The sequence below is a fragment of the Vigna umbellata genome, chromosome 5 (genome assembly GCF_029865625.1).
Source record: "Vigna umbellata cultivar VRB3 chromosome 5, Vumbellata_1.0, whole genome shotgun sequence".
Classification (NCBI taxonomy): Eukaryota; Viridiplantae; Streptophyta; class Magnoliopsida; order Fabales; family Fabaceae; genus Vigna; species Vigna umbellata.
Window position 1 is genome coordinate 23,241,914 of NC_142169.1, and position 20,737 is coordinate 23,262,650.

A 20,737-nucleotide genomic window follows, 5' to 3' on the forward strand; every position below is an offset into this window, starting at 1 on the left:
ATTAAATTTTAACGCCGTTAAATGGATAGGATTGAAGTCATACAATTTTTATAACATAGGGATCCAATGTCTTCATTTTTAAAACCGGGTACTAAACTGAAAATAAGCTCTTAACATGGGGATCAAGTAAGCATTTAAGTCTAAATATTTAGATAACAAATATAAATTTTTAAATATTAAATAAAAAATCTTAATAAAATTGAATTAAAAATTTCTAAATTTATAAAACAATTAAAATTTAATTATATAATTTTTTATCTTCAATCTAATTAAAGTAGAGACAACTTGATTTAAGATTCTTTAGAATCAATATATTACACATGCACCTTCTAAGTTACATAGTGACGAGCGATTAGATCAGGTTAAGATTCAATCGTGCTCCATTTGCTTTTGGCCCTAGAAACCAAAAACAAAGAAAAACTTGTTCTCGATACCATTCCTTGCTCTCCTCTTGACGATGTTTTTCATAAAGCATGGAAAAGATGCAACAAAATGGTGATTTCATGGCTGATGCGATCTACGTCTCTTTCTATCAAACAATCCGTTATATCGATGGACTTCGCTTACGAGATTTGAAACGATCTTTTACAGTATTTTTCTCATAGTGATAAGTTTTGCATCGCAGATCTCCATGAGGAACTTCAATCTTGTAAACAAGGTGAATCAACCGTCTCTCACTACTATACTCGTTTACAAATTATTTGGAAAGAGCTTTCTTTGTATAGAACCATTCTTCTCTGTGCTTATCCTTCTCCTTGTAGTTGTAGTTTACTGACCAAGATTCAAGAAGGACGAAATGATGATTTTGTCATAAAGTTTCTTCGTGGTTTAAACGGTGAACTCTCCCAAGTTCATTCTGAGATGGAACCTATGCATGTTCTTCCTAAAACATTTTCTTTAGTCCTTCAACAAGAACGCAAATTCCATAATTCCTCATCTCAAACTTCATAAGATTCCATGGCTAATCTTAATTTTTAGGAACACCAGAACCAAAATTCTAATGTATCTCGTGGAGGGTCCTTTATTGCTCGTGGACAAGGACATACTAACAAGTTTGATGGTTGTAACAAATATTGTGATCACTGTAAAAGAACGAACCACACATATGAAAATTGTTGTATCAAATATGGTCTTCCCCAAGGTTATAAATTCATCACCAAACAAAATCTTGTTAAATCTAACCTTTATGCTAACATGAATGATGATGTTTCCCACACATCCAATGACTCCTCTGTCTTGCAGTCTAATAATCCAAATGTTCAATGCAGCATCTCTCAGGAACAATATGAGGCAATTCTTGGTTTGTTGAAACAATCTTAAATTTCTACTCTCCCATAGCGAGCGTAAATCAATGAACTCAACAATCTTTAGGTCCTTGTTCTATATCAAAATTTTCTTTTTGGATTATAGATAGTAGGACTACTCATCATATATGTTCTTCAAAATTTTTTTTAATTCATTAAAGCACGTTTCTCCCTTTTTTATACGTTTACCAAATCACAATTTCGTTACTGTTAGATTCAGAGGAACTATTAAATTACAAAATATGGTTTTGTACAATGCTTTATTTGTTCCTAATTTCTCTGTTCATCTAGTTTCTATTTCTAAACTATTGTCTTCCAACAATAGTCTTATCATTTTTCATCAAAACAATGGTCTCATTATGTAGATGAATACTTACAAGATGATTGAAGTAGCTAAAAATTAGCAAGGGCTCTTTTATCTCTTTAGCAATAATAACATCAGTGCTTCAAAATCAAATTCTTTCCATTCTTGTAATTTGTGGCACATGAAACTTGAGCATCCTTCAAATAAAGTTTTTCAGACATTAGCATCTTAATATTATGACATTTCTTTTAAATATATTGATGCTTGTGATTCTTGTGCCTTTGCTAAAAAAATGTTTTCAATTCTCTACTAGCAAAAACTAAATCATTTTTTCTTTCATTTCATCCATGTCGATATTTGGGGCCTCATTTCTACTACTTCCATTGATGAATATGCTAGGACAAAACAAGCTCGTCTATAGAAATCATGGTTTTGAAGTTTAACTAAACAACATGAAATGAAGAAGTCTTATAGAATAGAAGAATAGAAAACTAACATTAAACACTAGATAGAAAATCCTAAGTTAGAAAGAACAGGTAACCACACAATATGACGCCTTATAGAATAGAAGAATAGAAAACAAAGTTTCTTAAACGCTAGAACATAAACTCTAAGTTAGAAAGAGAACACACTAGTGCAGAATTGGCCTTTAACGTCACCCCGTAGACGTCGGACCACAAAATAACCAACGTAAATTATTGACCGTTGGCATTTTCGTAAATAAGTTGGGCATATAGACGTCGGTTAGGGGGGTTCCTGACGTCTATAATATTATAGACATCGGTGTCCCTCCTAACAGACGTTTGTATGTCTGACAGGTAGATGAAAAGTTCTTTTTTTCCGCCATATAGACGTCTGATCCCGCCATCCCAACGTCTATATATGATTATAGAGTCTAAAGTCCCATTAACGTGACCCATAAAGATGTCGGATCGGGATCTGACGTTAAAAGCCCAAAATAACAGACATCTAAAGCCCTTTCTGCACTAGTGACAAGAAAAGAAAACAACACATCTTAAATGCTAGAACAAAAACTCTAAGTTAGAAAGAACAAGTATCCACACAATAAGTCTAATACCCCAAGAAGAAAAGAAGTAGACGATCTTCTTAAAGAAGTCTAACACACAGAAAATCACAAAAAGGTCAAACGAGGCTATTAGAACAATAAGACAAACAGAAACCTAAACAACTAGATACAACATAAGAGAAATAGGATTAGGCCAACCTAGGAAAACACTTAGGATTTTAGAAAACAGAAAAACAACTAAGTCAAAACACCCAAACGCAATGCTAAATGACTGTTAAGTCAAAAACGTCTAAGAGAGTTGAAGCTAAACACGTAAAGTTTATCATACCCAAAGGGTATTCTGTTTAACTCTCAGGAAGACGAAACATGTCAAGACGATATCATTAACAAAAGCACTCTAAAAGAGTAAAACTTTAAAACATCAAAGAAAACACAAATAATGTTAAACACTATCTATATAAAGAGGCAAAATCTCAAGAAGCGTTTACTCAGTCTAAACGATACCATGAGCTAAATTATTGCTTCGTCCAACGATGAAGTCTTTACTCAACACTTGGTATCTTTGGAAGAAAAGCTTAAATTGTTATACGTTATCTCAACGGTAAGAAATTAAAAAACACTTTATTGTTCTGAGCAAGCATTAAATAACATTAAATGCTCAACATCCAAAAAGAAAACAACAAAAGTGATATCTGATGAATGGATTATACATCAAAACCCTAAACAAATCAGTAATAGGTGTTAGTAACAAGAAATACATTCACGGAATGTTCTTGTCTTAGAGAATCGTGACACAATACCTGTGTCTAAACAAATCATGAAAACAACAAGTGAAACACCAACCAAGAAGGAGTCTCTTACAAACTAAACGATATAAACTTCATTCATAAACAAAACATTAAAAAACATAGAAAGCTTTTGAAAACATTAAAGCAAACAAGAAATAGGACATACATGTTGTACAAATTTATGTTCTATCTTATGTAGGACAACTGCTACAAACGTTCATCTACCTCATCTTATAAGAATCAAAATGAACGTTGGAAGAAAAAAGATAAAAGAATAACTGATCAATTCATAAAAAGTCATGCCAAAGGAGAAATCATATATGTTTTTGATAAAAGCTCTAAAAGGCACATCTGCTCTAACAAAAGACTCCATCCTGTAACAAACATCTACACCAATAGCTAAGAAAGAATAAATCTCAAGACAAGCTTCGTCAAACATTCATATTATCAAATCTCAAGACAAACATCGTCATAACGACTATATCCTCAAGGTATATAAATAGAAGATAAGAAGAAGACGATGAGGAGGAGAAAATAATGAAAGTGAGAATATACCATCATCAATTGAGCAATGAAATCTCTTTGTGCTATTAAAACAAAATTCCTCTAACCATAGGAAACAATATCTTTGTCACCATTTTCAGACCAAAGATCATGACAAACTCAGATATTTCTTGGATATTGAAGTAACATAATCCAACGATGAAATAATATATAATCCGTATGAAAAAACACTAGTTTACAATTAAAAATACAGATTGATACCAAGTGAAATAAAAGAAAACCAGCTATTTATTTTGCCTAGTGAAATCCACTTTGAACAATAATCATCCTAGAGAACAGTCCTCGCTTGTAATGATAGATCAAGGACAATTAGAAACAAACGCAATTAATAACAAAGTAAAACTATAATAGGTGAGACAAAGTAACAAACATCCTATTCAAACAAAGTTGCATTTTCATAAAGTAATTGATAAAAACATAAGGTGTTATCATGGGATTCAAAAAATAAATAGTATAGGTTCTCACAACTTAAGGACTATTCATTCCGTTAAAAGAGTGAACTCCTCCAACTAAAGAAAGGTATAGATTTTACTCTTATAAGAGGAGGATTACTCCTCTTCGATTAATATTTACCCTATCAAAAAAAATAGCTATAACAAGTGCTTTTGGAGGTACTTTTGTTTCAATATGAAATTGAACCTTATAATAAACCCCGCCTATTTTGCAATTAAATACTTTAATGTCTCTCCTGTCAAATGAACAAAACAATGTCTCAACAGAATTGAGGGAGTCCGAATGTAAGACAACAATATAAATTGGCTGCACTGCTGTAAAATAAAATATTGCATGTAATTCTGAATTAAATCCTCATAGCCATCATCTAAGTAGCATTTAATGAACCAAGCAACTCACTCCACTGATAGTTCAATAACAGTCCGTTCTATGATTTTACAATCATGAATCAATCACCTCATGGATTGAATAACCCCTATAGTTAGTATACATAGTAATAATATAATAGAAGAACATGCCAATTCATCTTCATTTCTGGGTAAAGAAAATCCAGTTTCCAACCCCCTCTGACAAATAGAAGACATGGGAATCCTGCTAAACGTTCAGACCGGTCAAATCACTGCTAACTGCGAATACTATATTTGATATATACACTAATTAATAAGCTAATAGCCACTGGTACGACTTCTGTACGCTTTCAGAGCTCCATCTTCAATTGATTTGAGTGCAGAGATGCTGTAACAGTTTCAATTTGAGCTTAAATACACACACAATTTTATGGTCGTGAAATTAGAAAAAAATAAAAAATAAAAACAACACTTATGAGTTAATGCTATGAGTAAACCTAATGAATTCAAATTATATAAACTTTAATCATGCACCCAACTTCACTTTTGGGTAATAAATAAATACATTTTCATATCAACAAAAATGCCAAACAAATATATCCTTCAATGGGCAATAGATCACACCACCTCCGCGTGCACTTTATCTTTGGATATACACACTCAACAAGTATGCAAATAAATTCTTAATATAATAAATTATAAGGTAAATCGATACACCTTATAATTGAAATTTTCAACCAATCGAAACATACAAATTTCATGGCATCATTATCTCAACCATATAATTTGGAATATAAACTTCATAAATAGTATCATTTGGTGATTTAACAAACTGCAATGTGTAATTCCAAAAACAATTTATTTTCCATAAAACAATAATTGAAATCGGTTTTTAAATAAAACCATATGATAGCATGACCGAAGTTACCTTGCATGTATTCATACTAACAAAAAATACGTGCAGGGATAAATCCTTTCAAACATTAACTTTCATATAATAGGTTCAAGTTATCTATTACAACATATCATCATGGCTTTTAAACAATAGAGGCTAAACCATTCATTCCTATTTAGGAAGTCCATGGACAATAACAGCACGAACCGTGATGCACAAAATCATAATTTTTAATCATGGCTTTTGAGAATAAACAATAGAGGCTAAAATTCTGGTCTACCTGAATTCGCCGACGAGTCATAACTCAAAAGTGAGTTTTCCGGAGTGATGAAATTGTGGTTGACTTCTTCCCTCTCCCATAACGGTTGGTGGAATGCATCGAATTGCCACTGTTGTTGGTAATGCTGCCGGTTGCCATTGACTGGGATTTCTGGCCACATGAGAGGTGTCATCATGCTAGGTATGTTACTATCCATTAGAGATGCCCCCTGTAAGTTACAAAAGATATTTTAATTTTTATCAGTTCTCAGCATTATACTGCACCAAACCACACATGTCCAACTCTTCCTTCAGCTGAAGACATTCAAACAGCCATTTTCATTTCTATGAATCGAGCTAGCAAACCCTGACCCTGATTTGAGGATTAAGATGCAAAAGCTTTAACAAAAAAATATGCCAAAGGATTTGTAATTAATGACTAGGATGGATTAATCAAGTGTGATCATTTGTCTGACATGCACATTGCTGCTAAGTGCAATGTGACAGAAAAACAAGCTTCGTGTAAATAAACTTAATCACTTTTATGATATATTTAATGTAAACAAAACATTACAATTTATAGATTATAATTTTCTTTTTTATCTCTAAGTCTTAAAATTCTCTTATGAAGACACAATTATTATCTATTAACCAATACATTAAATTATTGATTCTTGCAATCTAAAACAAACAAAGTTACTGAGCAATTACCTACCCATAAAATCTGTTAAATGATGTTTATCCTGATAAAACTATCTAGTAAACTTAAATACTTTTTCATTCTTTCTTTTAATAATTTTTTTTTAATCATTGAACAACACTGTAGACAATGACTTTGTAAACAAATATGCAATTTGATCTCGACTTCCCAGGTGTACCATCTCCACATGGCCTTCTTCAACTGTTCTTGGATAAATTTCATATTAATGTGTTTGCTCCTCTCATGGTTAACCGAGTTTTTGTCAACTCAATAGCTGACTTGTTATCTATTTGAATTACAGTCTCACCTTTTTTGTTTTTTTTTTCCATTTTCTTTATAAGATTTCTAAGTCATACTTCATCTAAAACACTCAATGATGCTGCAACATACTCCGCTTTAAATGTAACTGATGTCACTATGGGTTGTTTCTTTGAGAGCCAAGTAAACATCGTGTTGTTCATGAAGAATACATACCAGGATGTGCTTTTTTGATCATCTACATCTCCAGACCAATCACTGTCTAAGTATTACTAGTCGATAGTTGTTCGACCTATAAACCGAGTGATACTTTTCCCTACATATACCTTAGTATTCTTTTTTCAGTGTTTTCCAATGTATGTGTAGCTCGTCTCCTCCATATATCGACTTACTATTCCAACACTTACACTTTGTTCACTTGAATGGATTTGGGGGAGAGTGATTCAATGGATTTGAGAGGATTTGAAGGTAAATTTTTTGTTGTTTATTTGAGTGGATTTGGAGGTAAGTGAGAGTAGATTTGGAAGTAAATTTTTTTAATCTGTCACATCAATCAAATCCTACACTAATTCTCACAAACTTTACTTCCAAATCCACTCTCACTTACCTCCAAATCGACTCAAATAAACAACAAAAAATTTACCTTCAAATCCTCTCAAATCTATTCAATCACTCTCCCCTAAATCCATTCAAGTGAACAAAACCTTAGTAATAAGTTTGGCCTTGTACTTGTCAAGTAACGAAGACTTTCAACCAAACTTCGATACTTGTTGACATTTACTTGGTCTCCTTCATCGAACTTTGAGAGCTTTGTACCTAGTTCCATTGGGGTTAAAACTGAATTACAACTTGTCATCTTGAACTTGCTAAAGATTTCTTCTGCATATCTCTCTTGAGACACAAAAATACATGTCTTAAGTTGTTGGACTTCCAATATGAGGAAGTACTTCATATGTCCTATGTCGGTCATTTCAAATTCTTTCTCCATGACACTTTCGAACTCCTTAATCATCTCTGCATTATTTCCCATGAAAATAAGATCATCAACATAAAGAGCCATGAACATCACATTAGCTTTGTGTTTCTTTATGTATATGGCATGTTCCTACGGACATTGTTCATATCTATTCTTCTTAAAGTGTCAATGAGGTCATTCCATGCTCGCGGAGCTTGTTTTAGTCCATATAGTGTCTTTTTCAATCTCAACATTCTTTTTCTTTTCCTATTCTCATATACCCGAGTGGTTGTTCAATATGCACTTTTTCCTTCAAGAGTCCATTAAAAAATGTCGACTTCACATCCATCTAAAAGAACAACCATCTATGTTAAGTTGCTATCGAAATCAACAATCGAACAGTATCCATTCTTGTGATTGGTGCAAACACCTCGGCATAATCAACTCCTTGCTTCTGTTTATAGCCCTTTGTAACAAGTTGGCCTTTGTATCGCCTTATCTCTCCGTGAGCATTCATCTTCTTCTTGAATACCCAGTTCACGCCTATGGGTTGAGCTCCTTTTAGGAGATCACACAACTCTCATCTGTTGTGCTCTTTGCACCTAGTTTCTCATCCATTGCAACTCGTCATTTCTCTTCTAGAATAGCCTCCTCAAAAGTTATGTTCTCTGAATCTACCAAAGGATAAAGAATATGTACCTCTTCAGTAGACTCATACAGATTTTGCAAGGTCCGCATTCTAGGCCATTGTGGTTCATCTTCATCATCAATCTTTGGATTTGTTATAACTATTGGTATAGCAAGTGTCACACTAATACTTTCACTTACCTATTTGTCTGAGTTGTTTTATCTCCACTCACTAGCTTCATTAACTTGGACATCGCAACTTACTACCACTTTTTGATTTATTGGGTCAAATAGTTTTTAGGCTTTTGTCTTCTTATCATATCCAATAAACGCATACTTCTTGCTCCTATCTTTTTGAGTTTTGCTTTTTGCTGAGCTGGTAGTTGGTCATATGCTATACTGTTGAACACCTTGAGATCAGACACACGGCTTCTATCCTCTCTAAACTTCTTGCAGTGTCTTTTCAATCAGCTTTGTATGAGCACACCTATTTTGCACATAAATTGCACACTTGTTTTGCACATAAATTGCACACTACACAACTTCTGCCCAAAACTCCTTTGGCATAAATTGAACAATCACTCGGATATATGAGAATAGGAGAAGAAAAGAATAGTTCAATTTTTCGTCTCAACTATACCATTATGTTGTGTTGAGTATGGGGTTGTCAAAAATCTCCCTATGTCAAGCTCCTCGTGACAATACTTCATGAACTTAGTCGACGTGAACTATCCTCCCCTATTAGATCAAACAAACATAATGTGTTTACCCGTCTCTTTCTTAACCATCATTTTAAAGTTCTTAAACACCTCAAACTTTTTCATCAAGAAGTATACCCTCAATTTTCTAGAAAAATTGTCAACTGACAAAATAAAATATCTCTTATCACTAAATGATTCAAGGGTAATTGGTCCACACACATCAATATGTATTAGACTGAGCTGCTCTCTTGCTCGGAAACAATGTCTCGACAATTCTCGAAAACAATGTCCTCGAGTATTTGCCAAGTACACATTCTTCAATAAATTTACTTCTGAACTCCAAGCTTAGCAGTCCATTTACCATTGATTTCTTTACCATATTTGTCAGCCCATCAAAATATAAGTGACTAAATCAGAAGTGTCACTTCATTGCCTAATTCTCCACATTAAATTTGAAGCATCACTCTCAAACAATCTTGAAATCTAGTTTGTACATTCGGTTTTTCATCATTTGTACTTGGACAATCAAACTTCCGAGTTTATCCTTCAACGGTAATACTCGATCTTTCATTAAAACTGAGTGACCATTCTCCATCAGTTGTCTCATGCTAAGAATATTGCTTTTGAGATCGGGTGCATAGTACACGTCTCAAATCTCCCCAACTCGGCCATCCTTCTATGAGTACCAAATTGTTCCTATGCTTTTTACTACAACCTTTGAATCGTCTCCAAAAGACACATGCCCAACATCAACTTTAGTAAGGTCTTTGAAAATATTGCTCACTTCACACATATGGTTGCTCACTCCTAGGTCAACATATCACACTAAGTTGATTGAATGGCTCAGTTGTATAGCCGAGTTTAACAACTCAATTGTTTTTTCAGAGATACTGATCAATTTGAGATTAGTCCCCAAGCTTTTTTGACATCATCAACACACCAACCTCATTATCTTCGACTTCCTCTTAAGAAAGTTGGTCAGTTCATCCCTCCTATTTTGAGATCAACATTATTTTAAGATCGGCACTCTTTTGCAAAGTGACCGACCTTGCCACAACTGTAACATTTGTCTGATTTACAATCATTTGCATTGTGGTCGTGCTCTCCACATTTGAAGCACCCAATGTTTAACGTACTTGATTGACCTCCTCTCGAACAACCTCATCATCTGTGTCAATTTTGTTGGGCAGATTGATTTCTCTCTTCCTCCTGTCCTCATTTACCTCTGTCACTGTGACCATCTCTTCTACCTCCCCAGCTCCTTCCATTGCTTCGAGTGTTCTGAGTGTAACATGCCTTCTCCTCTTTAACTGTTACTCTTGATTGGAGTGCATGTTCAAGTGACTCCACCTTCTTCTTCCTCTTCCTCTGCTCATGCATCTCAAGAGACTCAGCAAGTTCTTCAACGTTAAGCGTCGACAGGTCCTTGGACTCCTCAATCGCACAAACCACATTTTCGAAGTTGTAGGTCAACAACCTTAGAATCTTCTCCACCACTCAGCTAGTGGAAAATGCCTCTCCGTTTCTACCAAGTTGGTTCGCCATGGTTTCAACCCGAGTAATGTACTGAGCCACTGCCTTTGTCTCCTTCATTCTCATGCTCTTTAGCTCTCCTTTGAGTGTTTGAAGTCTCACCTGCTTCACATAGTCATCTCCCTTATATGTCTTTTCTAGAATGTCTCATGCTTCTTTTGAAGTTTTTTCACTTGCAATCTTCTCAAAGTCGAATTCGTCCATAGCTTGGTACATGATTTACAAAGCTTCCTTGTACTTTCTATGTGATTTTTTCAACGCATTCATCTGGGCATTAGGCCAGTTTGTGGTGTTTTCTAGTTTTAGTGACCATTTTCAACCTCCTCCCAATTTTCATGGGAGCCAAGGAGAGTTTTTATCTTGAGGTTCCAATTGTCATAGTTGACCAGGATTTACAAAGCTTCCTTGTCCTTCATACACAATTTTTGCAAGGTAGTCATCTAGGTGTGGTGTTTTTTGGTTTTAGTGACCCTTTTTAACTTCCTCCCAATTTTCTTGGGAGCCAAGGAGAGCTTATAGTTTTAGACTTCAATTGTCATAGTTGAACGCCTTTGTCAACTTGGGTAGGGACACACTATTTGTAATACTAGTCATCTCTCACTCTTTTTTTTTTCTCACTCAAGCTAACTAGCAAAACAAGCTTTATGTGAATAAACTTATTCACTTTTCTAATACATTTCCGGTAAACAAAACATTATAATTTATAGACTCTAATTTGCCTTTTCATCTCCAAGCCTTAAATTCTCCTATCAAGACACAACTATTGCCTATTAAGCAATACATTAAACTGTGACCCTTGCACTCTAAAACAAACAAAATTCCTAAGCAAATTAATTATCCATAAAATCTGCTAAATGACTCTCTCGTTTAAGTTTACCCTAACACAATGTTCATACTTTTTCCTAGATGCTCTGGCATGATGTCCAACAGATTAAATAACTGTCCACAAGCATCTCTTTCAGAGACCCACTGAGTATCATGCCAATTTTCATACAACTATTAATTAAGCAAAGACAATTGAACAGGATGATAACAACATTTCGAATTTTTGTCAAGCACGTTCCACCTACACGGTGCATAAAGCTTATGGCGTCAATGGCTACCGTGAAGGCAAAATAAAATGTTTCAGAATGAGAGGTCATGCATTATCCATCAAATAAACTAAATAAGTTACGTCTTCAGATTACTCCCCCATCAAAAATAAAAAGATTTTTCTTATTAAAGATAAAATTGAGTAGGCTGGATTAATTTATAACTCACGTCAGTAGCCAGTAAGCTGTCAAGGCTGAAATCAATTCTTGGGTTAACTGCTGCCAGTTTCATTGATAAAATCTGCAACCAGAGCATAAATCAGTGAGAACAAATCATATTCATGAAAGTTAAACTACACAAAATATTATTCGAAGTACAAGAATATAATAACTTTTGAGCATGTTCAATGAACAAACAGATGAACAAATCTAGTAGTGTCATGCCTCAAGTTCACAATATGAGGGAATAATAGTAGGTAGACGACCCATAAGGAAATTTTTAAATAGATTACAAGCCATATACTCCAAAACAATAGGAGTATCACTGTTAATGCTTAATTCTTGGTTACAGTTACAGGAAACCAATGCTTAATTAGTTTAAAAAATCTCTAAACACGGTTGGTAATTGATTGGGAACAAAATAGATAATAATTAACAGTCACGCAATTTGAGAGTCTGACCTCCACTTGACGCTGTAGAGATTGCACATGATTGATGATTTCATCTAGAACCATTGCCGTTCCTGATATCTGCACAGGAAATCAACTAATGTCAGCTATATTCCACCACATTAGCTATTTTGAGAATATTAACACAATCCAAATGCATTACAAAATTGTAGTGACTCTGTAATTATGTAGATCAAAATAAGCAAAAGAAATGTCTTATTTCTCACCACCAGAAAGTACAAAAAAATCACACCCTGTATAGAACAACAGCAGTTCATAAAACAACAGATCATACTGATACATATTGTTTTTTCACATTACTGATGGTCTGAAAAGACAAAAGGAAGCTTGGAAAAGTTCTCTGTTAAAGATAATTAGCATTGTGTGACCTGTATATCAGATTTTGAGATTTAGGCTTCCATATTGTTTTTTCACATTACTGATGGTCTGAAAAGACAAAAGGAAGCTTGGAAAAGTTCTCTGTTAAAGATAATTAGCATTGTGTGACCTGTATATCAGATTTTGAGATTTAGGCTTCCATATAAAACAAAAAAAATGGCTCACTTATGGATCAAACAAGCCGTAAGCATGTATGCAAGTGTGATGAAAAATGGTACTTAGAATTGGGCCAGAATGTGAGAATGTGTTTTCAGTTATAATTTGTACCGTATTATTCTTCCCCCACATTCCGAAATGTTACAGACTAGAATGATTCATATAGTACTTCAATACCATCTAGATACATGATACGTTTTTTTTCCTCATTTTGTTGACTACTCAAATTAAAACCAACCCCTAAATTTTAGATTTGAAAATTATAGCAAAAATGGTGCTAAAATGCAAGTGCAATTTTGAATCGATGAGCGAAGAGAACTAGGCCCGTGATCGAAACTAGTTAAAACTAAAACTAAATGAAGCTAACTCACAAAGCAAAGAGAAAAATAAAGAAAGAAAATTATAGATTAAAGCTTTAATAACCGTGATCCACGGGCCCAACTATTCTTTCCTCAGATAGTGGGATGCGCGTACGCTGTCTGCTAAAGCCTCGTACGACGGTTCTGAACCGGTTTCAAAACTACACACGGGGATTTTATACGACCAGGCTGGCCTTTTTATGAATAGATGGGAATAACCCTTAGAATATTTCATTATGAATGAAATATTACCGCGTTTATTTGTACAACATAAAAACGGAGAAAAGGGTTTATTTTCATTAGTTCTTCTAAAACCACGATTATTCTAATGCCATGAAAAAATAAAATTGTTTGTTTGAATTTTGAAATATATTACATATTTTAGTTTGATAAATCTTGTTTTTTTTTTGTTGTTGCATACTTTTAACCTGTCAATATCACGAAGACAGCAATTCACACATAAATATGTAAATATGATTTCATTAACTGTATATTAGAAGTGTATGATTTTGATATAAGAAATTTGCTCAAGCAGACATTAATATGATCGTACAAATGACCCCATGCAGTTAGGTGAATGGTCTGCTTGTTGGCAGCTGGACTCCAAAAGTACGCATTCTTTTCTCGCCCATTCTCTTCCTTTCACAAACGATGGATTCCAAACTCGTAAAGATACCATACCATCACCGTCAAAAAATGGACTACATATTAAATACTTCACTTGTCAAAGGGACCCAGGAGAGCTATGCATACTAGTTAGAAGTTCAAGTAGAACTACCCCTGCCCCCTCTTCCCTGTCTCTTCCGCCCCCACAAGGCCACCATTCTGTCTCTTAAATAAGACAGATGGCTTAAGAAAGGAGCGAAAGGGGACTACCACATTGTCGTGTATATCCCATGACTTGTTTATGTATGCATATATCGTCCTAACTATAAACAACAACGACCTTGTCACTAACAAAATTACCACTGCATTATATGTACATGTCAATTGTTTAGAAGAACTGATTTTGTTTTCTGCCTTTTGCTAAGTTCTTTTGTTTTTAACTTTTAAGTCAAACTTAACTCGCCTGTTTAATAAAAGTGTCCCCGAGCTCTTCTGCCTGCCCATCTATGCTAGGTGGAGCTTCGATGACAGGCGGGATTCTTAAGATCACAGTTGTACTTTGGTAAAATTTATTATGAATTGGGATAACTTTGTTCAACATCTGTGATTCCGTAAGGTGCAATAAATAACAAGTCATTATGAAGATATTTAGTCAGCCCTTGACGATCCTCAGCTGTAATTTGTGATTGAGTAGTTTCAACATTTGATACTTTGTCGTAGAGAATCATGCACATCATCGCATTGACTCAAAGGAATCACAGACACCAGAGTACACCGGAATATTCTCAGCCTATACCGAATTGCTTGGCATAACTTCAGAATATTTCAGTATTTACAGACGTAGTTCTGAAACTATTTTTGAGTTTCTAGTAGGATCTTATTTTGCCAATGCAAGCAACGGACATAATTTCTATCCCATAACCTCTAACGTAAAACAAACTTCATCACGAAAATGGAAATTTAAACTGCTAGTGGTGTGTTTTTTATTGGATTGGAAAACAATAATTGAGTACATTCGAAAATTAGCTTTTTCCACTTCGACTCAAACTATCATCCACGACCTAAAATCATGTTAAAAAACATACTCGATCATGATTTTAACAAACGTCTTATTTGTGGATAAAACTCAATTGCAGCCTACAAGCCAGAAAGCAGGCTATACATACGTTGATTGTCAGATTTGGGGGTGGGGGAATCAATTGAGATTGGGTTGATCATTTTGACAATTTTCCATAAGATAGATTGCACCTATTCAAAAGGTAATTTTTATCAAATATAAATTGTAAAACATAAAAAGAGTGAAGTATCAGATAATATGATTCTAAGTTTTTTTAAATTATATTTTAAAAGTTGAAATAAACTTCAAAATTAAAAAAGATTAAAATTAGTTTGCGGTGAGTTAGATAGAGTTCAACTTCTTACAAAAAACACACTATCTTACCAAAAAAAGGATAGAGTTCAACCAGTAGTAACCTGATAACTTACGCAAGTAGATTGGATTTAAAAGAATCCAGCCCAGTGTAACTTGTTGAACTAACAAAATTCAACCTTGTTCAATTAGATCAAATTAGAAAACTTTGGGTTGGATTATTTAGCCTAGTTAGTCCAACCCACGTGCATCCGTACGAACGCATGTTGTAATTGTCAATAGTTTAGAAGACACAACTTACTTTTATTTTTCAAAATCCTACTTGAGAATATGATTAAATGTCAACTAACATGCAATAAAGAAAAAGTAAGAAAAGTAAATGTTGATGTTCAATAAGAGCTCACAATGTTACCCTTAAATGTTAGGAAAATTATTTTCCCCGTGAAATTAGTGTTATAGAGATATGGTTGTTAATATTAGAAAAATTGTTTTCTTATTAAGATTAGAGGTCTTATATAAGACAGTTCTTAATTTTAAGACTATCAGCATATTCTAATAATATTTAGTTAAGACCTAAAACCTACATCTTAATTAAATTTTAAGACATTGTTAAGAGATCTACATCGAAAATGCACTGACTAAGAAATTAGCTACAGTTGTTACCTTGAGCTTGGGTATGAAAACCATGCTCTATTTCCTATTTAAACTCTACTAGTTATCCCAAGAAGAATTCTACCATTTTTATTCCTTCCTTTTCTCTTTCATTTTCCTTTATTCAACTGGTAGTGGCCCATGCTGAAGTAAATCAATGCATTCATTTATTTATTTTTCTTCCTTTTTCCTATATAGCTCACTTTGACATAGACTGAGATCCATGTCCAATTCTTGGATGCTGACTCACCACTCCCTGAAAGCTCCTATAGGTTTAGTTTACTTTACTAATTCTATGATCAAATTAACGTACTTATTAGACTATTTTTTCATAAATTTCTAACAAAGATTGAAAATAATTTTTTAAATTATTATTTTTAAGTATATAACACTCTAATGATTGCCAGTTTTGGGACCTTCACTACACCACGTGACAGCACTTTGTGAAAAACACAAGTGGTGTTTTGTAAGAAGCCATCATCTGGGAGTCAAGTCTTTTCTTATGTACTGCTTGCTAAATGGTTAAGGTTTTGTTTTTCTTTCCATGCATATCATATTTTTTTAAGACATCTAACCTCAAAAGGTAGTGCATTAATTGTATGAAAAAAAAAGGCTACGCCTTTAACTGAGAGACAATACGTGTCCCGTTATCCAATCAAGCGTGGTCTTGTAAAGACGGCCCAACTTCACGTGGCTTATACATGATTACACATGAAGTTGTGCATTAAGAGTTGTCCACTTAGGCTGTTCAGTGAAACAGGGAAAATATATAAAAGAAAAAAATAACGGTACAAGAAAAAGAAAGATAAATCCACAAAAGAGAACCTAACTTAAAAAAAAAATTAAAATTATTAATTGAATTGTTAAAATTAAAAAAAAAAAGTGAATTATTTTACTTATTTAAATAATTGGAAGTGTAACTAAAAGTAAACAAATAATTTATGTAACAATTTTTTAATATTAACAAAAATTAATATTTTAGTAAGTTATTCAGTTTATTAGCATAAAATTGGGTGAAAACGAGGAGAGGTTTTTACTTAACAACATCTAAGACTTCTTTATCTATGAATTATCCATCATTTTTTTCTGGGTTCAAGTCAAGGTAAGCAGGGCTACGCTTTATTTGGTTGAATGGCACCATAATGTATCATAGAGCTTGTCTTATCTCAGCTTTAACGTTTTTCTCTGTCAAGACTCAAAACATGGGCCAGAATAAGCAAGCTGACTTACAAGGAGGTTCCTTCCAATTCTTTTAAAAAAGACCCAAATTTATAAAAAAAAAAATCTAATTAGTTATTTCTGAAAGTAACCAATTTAAAAGGTTTCTTCTACTTACCCTCAGGCTAGTGTCTTATCATAGAAGATAGTAACAACTAGTTTGAACCATCTAATATAATAGAATAAAATATTATAATATGATAAAATAAAACTATAATATAATTAAAATAGAATGGTTTATAATAATATATCATTGTTTGGTGTAGAGAAGATAACAAGTTAAATAATTAAAAATATAATATATATTGTTTAAATATAAATTTTCTATTAAATTATATATAGTTGTCTTAAAATTGATTTTTAATTTAAATTGTTAACAAATTATAAAAATGCATTTTGAAATAAATACTAATTTATATAACTAATGCTTATATTATAAAAAAAATTATATGATATTTAAACAGTTTCTATTTAATTTTAATATTCTAATAGATAATATAATTTAAATATAAATGTCATAACAATTATATATATTTGTATATAAATACACATGATATCATGTTAAATAAAAAAAAACTATGATATACGTAATATGATATAAATTGATATTGACAAAGTTGTAGAAACTTTTATTTTATTTATATAGTTAAACTTTAAACAATTACAAAAATTATATAAATGAATATTTTCTTTAAAAAACATATGAATGATAAAAGACTACTTTTTATGTTTTAATTATTATAATAATATATATTTACGTACAACTATTTGTAGAATGAAGAAGGGAGAAGAATTATTACATTGAACCTAATTCCACTTTCCGAGATAGGAACACCATGATAAGATAATGTTATCTTATCCCATCAGTGTTATAGACAACACCTACCTTACAAGATAATTATAATGTCATATATTGTCAATGGTAAAAGCCAAAAAGTTCAAAGTATGGAACTACTAAACCAAGCTTTGAGAAAAATTGTAAGCACTCACCGGAAAGAAACCCATAAAAGGCAAAAGCAAAAGAAAGGTTGAAATTACATAAATACCACTTTTGACAATCGATGTGCCAGCAAGCACTTCTCTTGGTATAAAATCAATCACTTTTCGTAAGGGATTGAAAAGATGACAATGACAAAAAAAAACGTTGTTAAAGCTCCTAATATAATTGCACTTTTGGGAGACAATTTAGAGGGAAAAGGAAGGCATAATCCCAAAGAAAGATGAACAAAGCCCGATTAATTAATTAATCCGAAAAACTAAAGGGTTTAAGGTTTTAAGATTAAGACAAGAAAGAAAAAGAAAGCAAAGAAAAAGAAACCAACCTTGTCGCAGCCTGGGACCAGCTCTTGTAAAAGCTTCATGCGAGCATTGATCTTCTCTCTCCTAGCCTACAACAACAGAAAGAAACTCAGTTATGTTATATCACAACAAAATAATTGAAAATTAAAAGTCGGTAAAATTATAAAATACACTAAAGTGATCAAAATTAAACAAATTAATTAGTGATTAGTCAAGTCTTTACCCTTTCTGCCAAGCTATGGCTATCTGTGGCTTGACCTCGACGAACTCGAACGTGGACATAGGGAAGCTTCTCACTGTCAACGGAGGTCTCATCAGCGACGCTCTTACTCTTCTTCAAGGATCCTCTAACCTGAATTCCACAAAATCATGTACTATTTTATGTTTTGACCGTTCAATTATACTGTAAACAGGAACCCTAATTATCCAATTTATTGCAATTAGGAAGGTTAACATCAAAGTTACCGTTACTTTCTTCTCTCGCTCCTTTCTCTTCGCGGTCGTCTTCTCGTTCTTGTTCTCAACAACAGGATCAGAAACACACCCTTGCGTGGAGCACGGGTTCGAATCAGTCTCTTGCGGCTCGTTCTTCACCCTATCCAAATTCGAACCAGACCCGGCCCGAAGCAGACATGCCTCCCCCGGCGACGTTGAGTTTTCACCAGCAAACACGGAAAACTTGGCTGCGCGTTCAATTAAAGCGGCGTTGGAAGGAAAGGTCAAATTGCCACCGAAAGAGTTGAGCAAATAGGGTTTGTGATTAGTGCTGACGTGGCAATTAGGTGGCTTCCGAGCTCCATCAGAGTTGGGCGAGTGAAGGAGCTCCACCGCCTGGGTTGGCGGAAGCTCAAGTAGAGCAGTGAATGAGCTGGCATTTTCCGGCGCCGGTGCCGGCGCCATGATTCCCTGAATTTCTTCGTTGAATTGAATTGACTCAAGTGTAGCGCCTTCGTGCACGGATCCGCGTAATCCTACCGGAGCTTGCTCCATTGAGGGAACAAAACGCAGAGTAGAAGATCCAATTGAAGTGGATTCCCTTTGAATTGTGTTAATTATGCGAGTTCTGAACTGTACCAGTGATAAAGCAGACAGTGGAAATCGGAGGAAATGAGGAATGAAGAATGTGCGTGAATGAGATAGTAGTTGAAGAAGCAGTCCTTCAATGGGGATCAGTCAATTTCTCTCTCTCTATCTTTTTCTCTCCGGTTCTGTGATTCTGTCTCTTGGATTGCTTCTCAGCCATTTGAAGTCTGCGAAAGCAACATTGCTACGCTACGGTTACTCTACTACTATTGAGTACGCGTACGGTTCTAGCCATACAGTTTCGTTGAGGTAAGGTTAAAGGGAAAGTTGGGGACCACGACCCTTTTGAGGGGCCCATGCTCTGGGAATATTATTTATTTATTTATTTCATAAATATTGTTTTCAGTTCGAAAGGCTTCCTTCTATTTCCACCGTTGATTCAGTTTCATTCTTTTTTTACTCATAATTTGTTTTCTTTTTTCTACTATTACGGAGATTCGATGTGCCTGTGGGTGACAAGAATCCCGTTGAAGCATTCCCTATCATAATCAATTTGTTGGAGTAGCCTTGTTATGAGATGATAAGGTCTTGATTAGAAATGCAAGTGTCATTATAAAGCGATTTGGCTATATTTAGGTCATTGAAAGCACTTCTAATTCATTATCTCTTTCTGGAAATTCTCATCTTGCCTAATCTGTTCATTCAATTATTTATTACTTCCTCCATAACGTGCTTCACATCACGACACACTTCGCGCTAATCAAAAGTTTTCTTTTGTTTTTAATTTATGGATTTAATCATATTTTATTTTAATCTTAGGCTGTGTTTTTAGACATTCAAACAAACAAAAAGTAATAGCGCAGACATTAGAATTTTTATTTTTTTATTTTTTTATAAGAATCCACTACACAAATATAATATTTTTAATATGTTTTAGTATAACGTGATATATAGGTTTAATTCTTTCATCTTCATCTCTGTGAGAGCACCTTTAGTAAATGTGTGTGTATAATTTCAAAGAATGTGAAGAACCAACCAACCCAGATGTATGTACATTAGAAAGAAAAAAACTTAACTTAAAACATATGAAAGAAAAAAAATCTATCTTATGTGAGTGCAGAAAAAATAGGAATCTTAAGATGAAAGTGTGGTCATATAAGAAATGACAAAATACAAAATGATTGTATACAAGGAAATGCATTTGAAGCACCAATTGAGAAAAAGATGACAAAAATCAACTAAGA

The 20,737-nt window shown here is 33.7% G+C and overlaps 1 protein-coding gene across 1 annotated transcript; it reads right to left on the bottom strand.

Moving 5' to 3' along the window:
* Positions 1-4,757: 4,757 nt before the first annotated feature.
* LOC124847734 (transcription factor bHLH48-like) lies at positions 4,758-20,039 on the bottom strand. Its single transcript, XM_047325288.2, has 7 exons — positions 18,936-20,039; positions 18,694-18,822; positions 18,494-18,559; positions 12,426-12,494; positions 11,975-12,046; positions 5,963-6,170; positions 4,758-5,175 (listed from the first exon to the last, which is right to left on the bottom strand). Exons 1-7 carry the CDS (start codon positions 19,458-19,460, stop codon positions 5,138-5,140), a joined length of 1,107 nt encoding a protein of 368 aa, XP_047181244.1. The 5' UTR covers positions 19,461-20,039; the 3' UTR covers positions 4,758-5,137.
* Positions 20,040-20,737: the final 698 nt, after the last annotated feature.

Bases quoted from the DNA above. Each gene is read 5' to 3' on its own strand.
- LOC124847734 (XM_047325288.2), bottom strand. From the start codon at position 19,460: ATGGAGCAAGCTCCGGTAGGATTACGCGGATCCGTGCACGAAGGCGCT. The intron at 18,823-18,935 runs GTAACTTTGATG...TGTGGAATTCAG, and splicing joins AGCGAGAGAAGAAAGTAACG to GTTAGAGGATCCTTGAAGAA. The intron at 12,047-12,425 runs GTCAGACTCTCA...CTCTGGTTGCAG, and splicing joins CTCTACAGCGTCAAGTGGAG to ATTTTATCAATGAAACTGGC.